This window comes from Electrophorus electricus, chromosome 9 (assembly GCF_013358815.1).
Source record: "Electrophorus electricus isolate fEleEle1 chromosome 9, fEleEle1.pri, whole genome shotgun sequence".
Classification (NCBI taxonomy): domain Eukaryota; kingdom Metazoa; phylum Chordata; class Actinopteri; order Gymnotiformes; family Gymnotidae; genus Electrophorus; species Electrophorus electricus.
The window spans coordinates 14,827,357-14,838,304 of NC_049543.1; the positions used below are offsets into that span (position 1 = coordinate 14,827,357).

The 10,948-nt window shown below is 45.3% G+C and overlaps 1 protein-coding gene across 1 annotated transcript in view; it reads right to left on the reverse strand.

The window, feature by feature from the left end:
* Positions 1–7,140, reverse strand: part of chrnb5a (cholinergic receptor, nicotinic, beta 5a) — a 13,332-nt gene extending 6,192 nt beyond the window's left edge. Inside the window, exon 1 of the mRNA XM_035529947.1 lies at positions 6,986–7,140. Within this exon, the coding sequence (XP_035385840.1) occupies positions 6,986–7,037 (52 nt within the window). The 5' untranslated portion in view covers positions 7,038–7,140. The remainder of the gene's footprint in view (positions 1–6,985) is intronic.
* Between the last annotated feature and the right edge of the window lie 3,808 nt (positions 7,141–10,948).

Below are 10,948 nucleotides of genomic sequence, written 5' to 3' on the forward strand. Positions count from 1 at the left end.
ACAGTGCATGTCAGGGGAGTCTTCTATGGTGCACATGGCAACCCAGTGAGGTTGAGGACCATTAGTCTCCTGTCAGAGGAAACGGAAAAACGAGGAAAATAAATAACAATGTATATATGCGGAAGAAAAACACTTCCCTGGTATTTTCAGTCATGCTCAACACACACACACACACACACACACACACAGACAGGTAACACTGCACTGAGAGGTGCAACTTAGAAGGTGACATGACACCTACCTGACAATGAACTTAAACACACACAAACATTCATAAATGCTTATATCAGCAAAGTGGAGTTGTCAACTTTGATGTCAAGCTGAGAGAACATCAGTGTCAACCGGACAACTGATACGAGTTCTTCAGTGGCTGTTGTCGATGTCTGAAGTGCACTTATTATAGATGAAAATTGTACCAACTAAATAAATGTCCACAGGTAATACATTTTATTTTAAAAATGCAAACAAAGACCAAAATAAAACAATGGAAAAACCCCTTTGGTCAGAGCAGCAAAAACATTTTAAAATCATGCATTTTACCAATTATCTCAAAATGTAACTGGCCCAGTTAACCAATTAATCGCTGATTTCCATTGAAACAAATGTTGATGACATTAGGATGTGTAATGAGACTGTTTCAGGGGGAAATGACATAGCACGTTAGGACAACAGACTTTGAATCTCAGCAGGGGTATTTTTGGTATGCCAGAGTGATGTAATGCTGAGTGACGTAATGCTGTCGGTCGGTACATCTGAACAAAAGTGTCGCCTTCAGAAAGATGCTCTTTAGCGTCTCCTGTACCACTGTTACAGTTCTGTCACCATCACGGTTGTGCCCCTGTGGAAAACTGCAGTTGTGCCACCGCGTGTTGAGTTGACTAGCTACCCACCTCCATGCTGTTCAATCACCTGCTTTATTTAACAGCCGTCGGCTAGGGGAACAATAAAAGATTCTCGATCAACTGCCCCCCCCCCCCCACCTCCCCGCTGCCTTGCTCCGCCTCCCCGGGATTCGGCACACATGCGCCTCGTCGCTCTTTCCTGCCAGACTGCCCCGTAAGTAGACCAGGATTTCACCTGCCCTGCGACGTCTCGCTCAGATGCCCGAGTCGTCACTCTTGCACTTTGTGTGTCCACACCTGTTTGTCTCATGTCTATATCGTGCGTTTGCTCTCTGTTTATCAGCCACTGTAGGTCTGCTCAGTAGAATCACGTATTTCCGTGAGCCATCCATACAACATTAAAGCATCGGATTTTGGCATTTGCCTACGACAGGCCCGTCAATACCATGGCAAACGGTGTAGTGCACTAGTGCAGTTGGCAAAGTAGTCACGGACAATGTGCACTGGCTAACTTGTATCTTCAACGCACTAGTCTGATTTGGCTAGCTACCTTGTCACCTCTGTACGGGGACGCCACATGTCCATGTTAGCCAGACATTCGGTGACATTTCTGCTTTAAGATAAATAACTAAATATCGTGGCTGGAGTTGGGCAGGCTGGAAAGATACTGCTGGACGTCTCGGTCTCCCGTTGCTCGGGGTGACTGCTCATTGTTTAGTATTTCGTCTGTTTTTCAGCCCTATAGTGAAGGCTGAGTCCAGGGACACAGCCCGCAAACCACACCACCATCGTCTTGTGTTTTCCAGCACTGGAGACGGGTATATATTTATATTTTATCTGCTTTGGGGTTTCCAACAATCTGCACTTTCTAAAAACAAAAGGACAAAAAGAGAGACTCCCAGTTGCATTCGGCATCCTCCGCAGTTGTTCAGGTCGTCCTGCTCACAAACCTCTCTCACTGGCTCCTTCTTCCTCCCGATACTAACAGAGCCTTCCGAACTTGGGGAGCTGTTCTCTCTCTCCAAGTCACATCCCTGGAGGAAAAGGGAGATGACTGGGAGGAGGGGGAGACAGCAGATAACCGAGGGGCTCTCATCATCATTCCAGTGCTCGGAGCCACCCTGGCTAAATCCCCGGGGGTCCACAACACAGACAACAATCCACAACATGCTGCCCAGCAGGAAACGAGCTGTCCAGCTCTAGCTGAGCCACGCGCCACATGCTCAATGCCTTCCGGCCGCAAACCTCGGAATGCGCAAACCTCGGAAAATATGTGTGTGTGTGTGTGTGTGTGTGTGTGTGTGTGTGTGTATACATATAAATCCTATGGATTTTTCCAGGTGACCAGAAGCAGATGCGTGTTAATGACAACATGAAAAATATAGTGGCTGGTGTGTGTGTGTGTGTAGTGTAGGTCTAGAGAGTGCGCGTGTATGTATAGTGTATGTCTAGTGTGTATGTCTATAGAGTGTATGTATAGTGTATGTCTATAGAGTGTATGTATAGTGTATGTCTATAGAGTGTATGTATAGTGTATGTCTAGAGTGTATGTATAGTGTATGTCTAGAGTGTATGTATAGTGTATGTCTGTAGTGTGTATGTCTATAGTGTGTATGTATAGTGTATGTCTGTAGTGTGTATGTATAGTGTATGTCTGTAGTGTGTATGTATAGTGTATGTCTATAGAGTTTCAAGTTTCAAGTTTGGTTTATTTGTCACATACATAGTCATACTGTGTATGTATAGTGTATAGTGTATAGTGTATGTCTATAGAGTGTATGTATAGTGTATGTCTAGAGTGTATGTATAGTGTATGTCTGTAGTGTGTATGTCTATAGTGTGTATGTATAGTGTATGTCTGTAGTGTGTATGTATAGTGTATGTCTATAGAGTTTCAAGTTTCAAGTTTGGTTTATTTGTCACATACATAGTCATACTGTGTATGTATAGTGTATAGTGTATAGTGTATGTCTATAGAGTGTATGTATAGTGTATGTCTAGAGTGTATGTATAGTGTATGTCTGTAGTGTGTATGTCTATAGTGTGTATGTATAGTGTATGTCTGTAGTGTGTATGTATAGTGTATGTCTATAGAGTTTCAAGTTTCAAGTTTGGTTTATTTGTCACATACATAGTCATACTGTGTATGTATAGTGTATAGTGTATATTGTATGTCTATAGAGTGTATGTATAGTGTATGTCTAGAGTGTATGTATAGTGTATGTCTGTAGTGTGTATGTCTATAGTGTGTATGTATAGTGTATGTCTGTAGTGTGTATGTATAGTGTGTGTCTGTAGTATGTCTATAGAGTGTATGTATAGTGTATGTCTATAGAGTGTATGTATAGTGTATGTCTATAGAGTGTATGTATAGTGTATGTCTATAGAGTGTATGTATAGTGTGTGTCTATAGAGTGTATGTATAGTGTATGTCTATAGAGTGTATGTATAGTGTGTGTCTGTAGTGTGTATGTCTATAGAGTGTATGTATAGTGTATGTCTATAGAGTGTATTCTGGTAAGGATAAGACAATGGGGCTGGAGATGCCGGCAAATGAAAGAGGGTAGGAGGACCAACATGTGGTGTTCCTAGACTTGGCTAATGCATTTGGCCTGGTTCTACATAATCTCTAGAATAGAATAGAATAGAATAGAATAGAATAGAATAGAATAGAACAGATACCAGATTATGAGAGCTTGTGATCATGAGGTTAATCAAGGCTTTCTTTGAAGATATTCAGTTTCATTTTAATACAGGAGAGTATGTTGCATCCAGGCAGTGACTGGAAACAGGTATAATGTCTGCCTGCGCTATTTCACTGTTGGCATTTACGATGGTGATGGAGGTGCCCATTAGGGCTGTTAAGTGGGTTATAGGTGGAGAGAGGCTGCAGGATGGTACCCAGCTCCCTCCTGTCAAGGCATATATGGTTGGCATGACAATGCTTACAATGCTGCCACGTATCTGGCGGTTATTAGAGAAGATAAATGATAGTCCTACGTGGGCAATGATGAAGGTTCAACCTAGTAAGTCATGATGTTTTTCAACTGTGAAAGGAAAACTTGTGCAGGAATGGTTTCTAATGGAGGGAGAATCCATACCTTCTTAACAGGAGAAACAAGAGTTTAGGTGGATGGTGTAGTGCAGCACTGAATGACAAAGACCAAGCTGTAGAACTGAAGACAGAGGTGGTTAACACTATTAATAGCACTGATAAGTCTTTTTACCAGGTCATATCAAGTTGTAGTGTCTACAGACTGGCTTACTGCCTCATTTTAGGTGGCCACTGATGGTTTATGGGATTGCGATTACCGAAGTGGAAGGCCAGAGTGGATTATGAATGAGGCTATGTGGAAGTGGTCATGCTGTGTAAGTAGTGTGGCGAGGTATGGGAGATGCTAACGCTACCGATGCCAAGTTTCATCGAGGAATTTAAATGTGCCGAGGGAAGACGTCTATGACGCGGCAACGAGAGTGAATGCGCCGGTCTCGGAATCGCGGAGAAGGTGGAGTCTGCAAGAGGCAGCAAAGGGGAAAGATCAGGGCTCGGGTCGGGTGATTTGGAGAAAGCGTTTAGCGAAGCCACGTGTCAAGAGGCAAGGCGAGAGGTTCCTAGTTTTACTCGAGAACAGGAACATTCAGCAGCAGCCTCGCGAGGAAAACAGGGACGGGCGGACACCAACACAAAATCTTGGACAGCGGGTAGGCGAATATTCCAGCTGTAAATTACGTGCAGAGGCCGGGAGGTTGAAGCGTATTTTGTCAGCATGTAAAGTCGCAGAGATGTCACAGAGATACTACACATGGAGGCGTAATCTGCTACGTGCTGATTGGTTAATAAGCGCACAGGTGTTAACATTTCTCCCGTTAATGTCAGCAGTACTGCGTTTTCGTTTGTGTGTGAGGGCCAGATATCGGTAGATGGGCTGAAGAGTGAGAACGGGCATGGCTAGCCTCACGGCATAGCGCACTACCTGTGCTGGGGCCAGATGCAGCATCGTGCTCCGAATGCAGGCTGAAGGTTTATTTTATAGTGGTAACTAATCCATTTTAGGATGTAGCCTTTCGAGAGGTGGAAGCTGAAACGCACGGACTTGGCAGCAGAGGCGGGAGAACACGTATAAGGGCAGTAGAGACAGGCGTCAGAGAGACTGTAGCAGAGTTTACCACATTATTGCCTGTGGAATTGGGTTTTCGAGGTCACACGATAAGGTCAGCGGGGAAGAAGGCGTCAGGCGCGGACGAAAGGGCTGGTCGGTGGCTACGGACGAGGAGCGCACGGGCTAGCCGGGGAAATTCGCCGTAAAGATGGAGCTTTTGGTGTCCTCGGGTGAGCAGAGGACCGAACAGGAGAGCATTCAGGACGGGCATGCATGTGTGGATTTTCAGGTGCAGGCTGCAGAGGGGCAGAATGGGCGTTTAAAAGAGCTTGGAAGGGGTGGATCTCAGCACTGAGCCTTATGGTGACGCCTACCTGATGAACCCTGTGAAAAGCTTGCGAGGCGGCCGGGTAAAGGTGTTGATTAGGAGCGGAGCGAATGGGTGCGGCCCTGCGTGAAACCTTAATGGTTTATAGTTACAGTAGGGAGGATGGGCAGGGGAGCAGAAAAGGCCCAGACAGGCCTTGAGGATGTCCTGCTAAGTCCTGCTTTAGTCCTGCTTTAGTCCTGCTAAATCCGGTCACGCAACCTCTTTTGCTCCCTTAACATGCCACCCTGAAATCTGCTGAAGTGTGTGTGTGTGGGGGACGACGACAAAAGATCAAACATGGGTATTTTTACACCCATTTTGGTTGCGCTGTGTAACGTACAACGCGGATGCTGGCATGTTCTGTCCATAACCTAATTCCTTTCGCAATAAGCAGCAAGTGGATTATGTAGCAGACAAGCAGATGGCTTCATTGATAAAGTAAAATTAAGATGAGACCTTATATATAGTTTATTTAATGTTAACTAACTTAATCATAATAGGGAAATATATAGTTAATATTTTCTTGGTCATATTTTAATAACTTTTTATTACAGATCAATGATTCCAGCTCTGAGCAGTAGAATTACCGGTATGCACATTACACGTTAGCGCTGTAGACGAAACGATCGCGTCTACCTTATCTGACATGACAACGGTAAACACAGACATGTGTGGTTTAGTGTCATCCACTGGGAGCTCGACGGCATTACCGATGTACACAAGCATTATGTTCATACATACACACACACACACACACACACACACACACACACACACACACACACACACACACACACACAATTAGAGCAACGCTTTCCACACACACACACAATTAGAGCAACGCTTTCCAGCAACACATGCCAGTTAATAATTTAAGACGAAACCCTGCAGTGCGATCGTCTGATTCTAACCTGGTGACAAACGAAACCACTGATACCAGCGACACAACACACAGGAAGCACGCCGAAATGCAAATCACGGACAAATAAGTAGCACACTGCTTCCAAATCTGACAAACATAACCTTTAGCAGATGCCCACCCCCCACCCTGTTCTACTGAAGGTCAGGGGGATTCAGAGCAGTGCTTGATCAGGTGACGACTTTAGAGACTCGTCTGAATGTGCTGAAACTCCAAGCGTACAGCAGTGCCGCAACAGTGCACATTATAATGGCATTTACTCTGAGGTTTATTAGACAGCACTGATAATATCATTTCCTTCGCTTGCTTACACACACACAAACACACCACAATATCTTGGTCACCTGGCCATTTCTGGAGTAACAAAGTTTCTAACAGCAACAAAACATGTCCCTAACTGTGGGGTATCGTACTGCATCAAAGCAACATGATTTAATTACGGTTTAGCTAAGCTATATTACAGCAACATAAAACAAGTCTACTTAAGGATCTTACATAAGGTCTAGTAACACTACTTAGTAATTACTGAATTCGGTCTCGGGTGCGTTTTATTTATAGTAAGGATGCTTTATTAATAAAGCATTAAACACACAACCTCAAACGGGTTAACAAGTTAACTAGCAGAAAATTGGTGTGGGTGTGCGGGAGAGGGAGAGAGACAGGGCGAGATTAAAACCGCTCTCTGCACAGCCACGCCCGCTGCGGAGCGGTCTCACGCAAATGATCAAATCAGCACTGCACATATTTTACTTACTCGCTGTACAGAGTAACAGGAGAGCGAGCCGGAGCAGCCAGTTCGGTGCCATCGCCCCGCAGGTGCGCTCCCTCCCTCTCTCGCTCTCTCTCTCTCTCTCTCTCTCCCCCCAAACACGAGCGAGAAAAGTTCACGGCGCGATATGCGATGAGCCGTTTCGTTGCCCAAATGGTCCGCCGCCTTCAACGGAAAAGCAAGACTCGCGTGGTGTCTATGAGACGCACCACGGGCGCGGGAAGGGAGGGGGGGGTGGGGGCACGGCGCGCGCCTCTGTCCTCGCGCCGTCCAGCTTTCCGTCGCCTCCAGACTATCTGCACTTGTTGTCTAACGTCTCTCGGACGAGCAGCGCGGAAAGGTCGGCAGCACCTGCCGGGACACAGAAACGCGCCGCTCCGTTGGGCTCCGTGGCGTTGTCTCGCGCCGGCACGTGGACTAAACTTGAAGCGCTCGCGATGCGGCAGTCAGCGGGTTCCGTAGCACCCAACACTCCGAGACCACAATGAACGAACGGCCAAAAAAAAAAAAGATTAAACTCCACTTAATCCTAAAAACTTCCCCTATGTTGGGTAACGGGGCAGGAAGTCACCGACGGTGGGGACGATTCGTCTTAATGCCCATCTTAAGTTGTTAGAACATTAAGAATTACGCCGAAAATATGTGCATTTTTAAGCGGCGCCTTGCTCGTGTGATGTTCTGTGGGGGCGCGGCGTCCTTTGAGGATCCCGATACGGGACGAGCGAAAGCACGTGACAGAAATAAACAACAGAAACCCGCGGGAGCTGACGTGGGACTGCGAGACGGCGCGCGACATCCTAATCCATCGCTCTCTGGGCTGCCTGTAGCATGTATGTCAGCAGACTCCATGGCAAGCACGCCCTTTTGACATGTTGGTATTAGGTACAAGATTAAAATGTGTAACAAAAAGGAAGACAATCCCTTTTTTGAAAAGCCATCATGATCACCTTGATGACAGCATGAGCTCTCTTTTTAAATCGGATACAGGCGTAAGAGCGCATACGCACGCACGCACGCACGCACACACACACACACACACACACACCAAGAGATGGATTAAGGATTTCTTTCTACGTTCTTTCTGAGGCACACACACCAAAAAAAAAAAAAATAATAATAATTTTTATACATACATTATATATATATATATATATATATATATATATATATATATTTGTGTGTGTGTGTGTGTGTGTGTGTGTGTGTGTGTGTGTGTGTGTGTGTGTGTGTGTGTGTAATCTTAATGCCTGGGCCATCACGTCACACTCTCAGGTACACATTTCAGCTGTAGCTTAATCACATGACAAATACATCATACAGAATGCATGTCACTCTATAACAGTCATATAGAATGCATGTCACTCTGTAACACAGTCATATAGAATGCATGTCACTCTGTAACACAGTCATACAGAATGCATGTCACTCTATAACAGTCATATAGAATGCATGTCACTCTGTAACACAGTCATATAGAATGCATGTCACTCTGTAACACAGTCATATAGAATGCATGTCACTCTGTAACACAGTCATACAGAATGCGTGTCACTCTGTAACAGTCATATAGAATGCATGTCACTCTGTAACACAGTCATATAGAATGCATGTCACTCTGTAACACAGTCATACAGAATGCATGTCACTCTGTAACACAGTCATACAGAATGCGTGTCACTCTGTAACACAGTCATACAGAATGCATCCCACCGACAGCGCTGAAGGCAAAATTACAGCATCTACCTTGTAGGGTTGTGACATGACAACAGTAAACACACGTGTGGTTCGTGTCATTCACTGGGAGCTCCACTGCATTACCGATGTACACTAGCATAATGTCCACACACACACACACACACACACACACACACACACACACACACACACACACACACACACACACAATTAGAGCAGTGCTTTCCAGCAACACATCCCAGTTAATAATTTAAGATGAAAATTTGCAGTGCGACTGTCTCATTCTGACAAACTGATACCAGCAACACAAAACACAAGAAACACGCTGAAAAGCAAATCATGGACAAATAAGTAGCACACTGCTTCCAAATCTGACAAACGTAACCTTTAGCAGGTGCCCACCCCCCACCCTGTTCTACTGAAGGTCAGGGGGATTCAGAGCAGTGCCTGGTGAGGGTAGAACGAGTGAACCCACATAACTGGGGAAAAAAAAAACCCCACCCATTTCCTTCTGTAGGACTGTGAGACAATATACCAAGTTCTAGAAGGATCTCCAACTACTGTGAGACGAGTCTATATACAAACAACTGATCCGGGCCCTTCAGGAGAACAGGAGAGAAACTGCTGTAAAAAGAGTCTTGTAGTTGGTTACACACGCACACACACACACATACAGGCTGTGGTATATATATTAATATAAATTAATTGAACCAGAACCACTCATTAAAGAACAATGCGAAATATCATTGAGGTTCACACAATACACACCTGAAACCTACACACATCCGAACACAAACTCACACGTGCACACATAATGACCAAACCTATTTCTGCAGTAATTGCCTGATATTGCCATAATGCTGCCATTAGCACCGGCCCTATGCCCGTGCAGGTTAACGCAAATGCTATTTTAAAATGCCAGGTCAAAATGAATCTCTCCTGTGCAGGCAGAGGTCACATAAGCGAGACAAACCTTTATTTGATTGCAGTGATATTAGATCATGAATCATGGGCTAAGGGTGTAAACTGAGTGTTAGCTCATGCACGCACGCACACACACACACACACACACACACACACACACTTTGTCCACAGAATGATGAAGTTTCCAATCTCCCGAAGCACATTTGGGCTACACACTAAAAGAGACTGACGGTATCATAAAGGCCCATGCACACGTGTGCTACAATACAGTGATGCAATAGGGCATTTTTCTATTCTGTGTGTTGCACTAAAACCAAAACGACAGCGCAATCTGTTTTACATGACGGGTCGGCCTTGTAGGTCTGTCCGGCCTTTTCCCGAATAGTGTCATTGTTTCGACGAAGATGTGACAGACGGGTGTGAAGGGTAACACAGACAGGGAAGCCTCTGGTTGTAATGTATGTCAAAGGTCAAAAGGTCATGGTCTTTGCCAGTGATTCGGAAGAGAGGAGGGATTATCTGTGAATTCACGCGCACACAGACACAGACATGCATGCAGAACTCTTCCCTGGCACAGTAAATCAGCTTCGGCTCAGATTTAGCCTGAATTTGAGTCTGTGCGTGTGTGTGTGTGTGTAGCATTCCACACTGGATCCACTGCACCTGTTCAGCATCTTCCTGCCTGTCCAGTCTCTCTCGGCTCGGTGTGTGTGTGCGGCACACACACACCTGTTACGACTGCAGAAAAACAGTTCTCATATGGTTCTACTGCCTACGCGATCTGCCTCTGTACCGCAGGCAGTGTGTTTGATAGTACATGTGATGATGTAGGGATACGTGTGTGGAGATGGAGCAGAGATGGAGCAGAGGTGGAATAGGGATAAGTGTGGGGAGATGGAGCAGAGGTGGAGCAGGGATAACTGCAGAGATGGAGCAGGTGCCTGGTCAGAGATAAATGCCGATAGCTTGCTGATGTGGGTGGGTGTTATGGGGGCATTCCTGTCATGTTCCAGTGCTGAAGAACAGCCCTGGATGCTGCTTTCACACGATAAGGATGTCTCTTCAAGGCCAGCTGCAGGGATTATCCAAACACCGTTACATCAGGGAGGCCGCCGTCCCAGACAACACTCACACGATTACATGGTTAAAGAAATTAACCCATAACGTACTAGTAAACATACGGGTTTACAAATAGTTTGTTCTCATGTAACAATACTGTTACAGTGGCTCGTTACATTCTCTGAAAGCAAATTTAGCAGCAGCTATGTTGTGAGGAGAAATATAAGATATTTTAAAACACGTATGCACATATATGCACATGGTGATAGG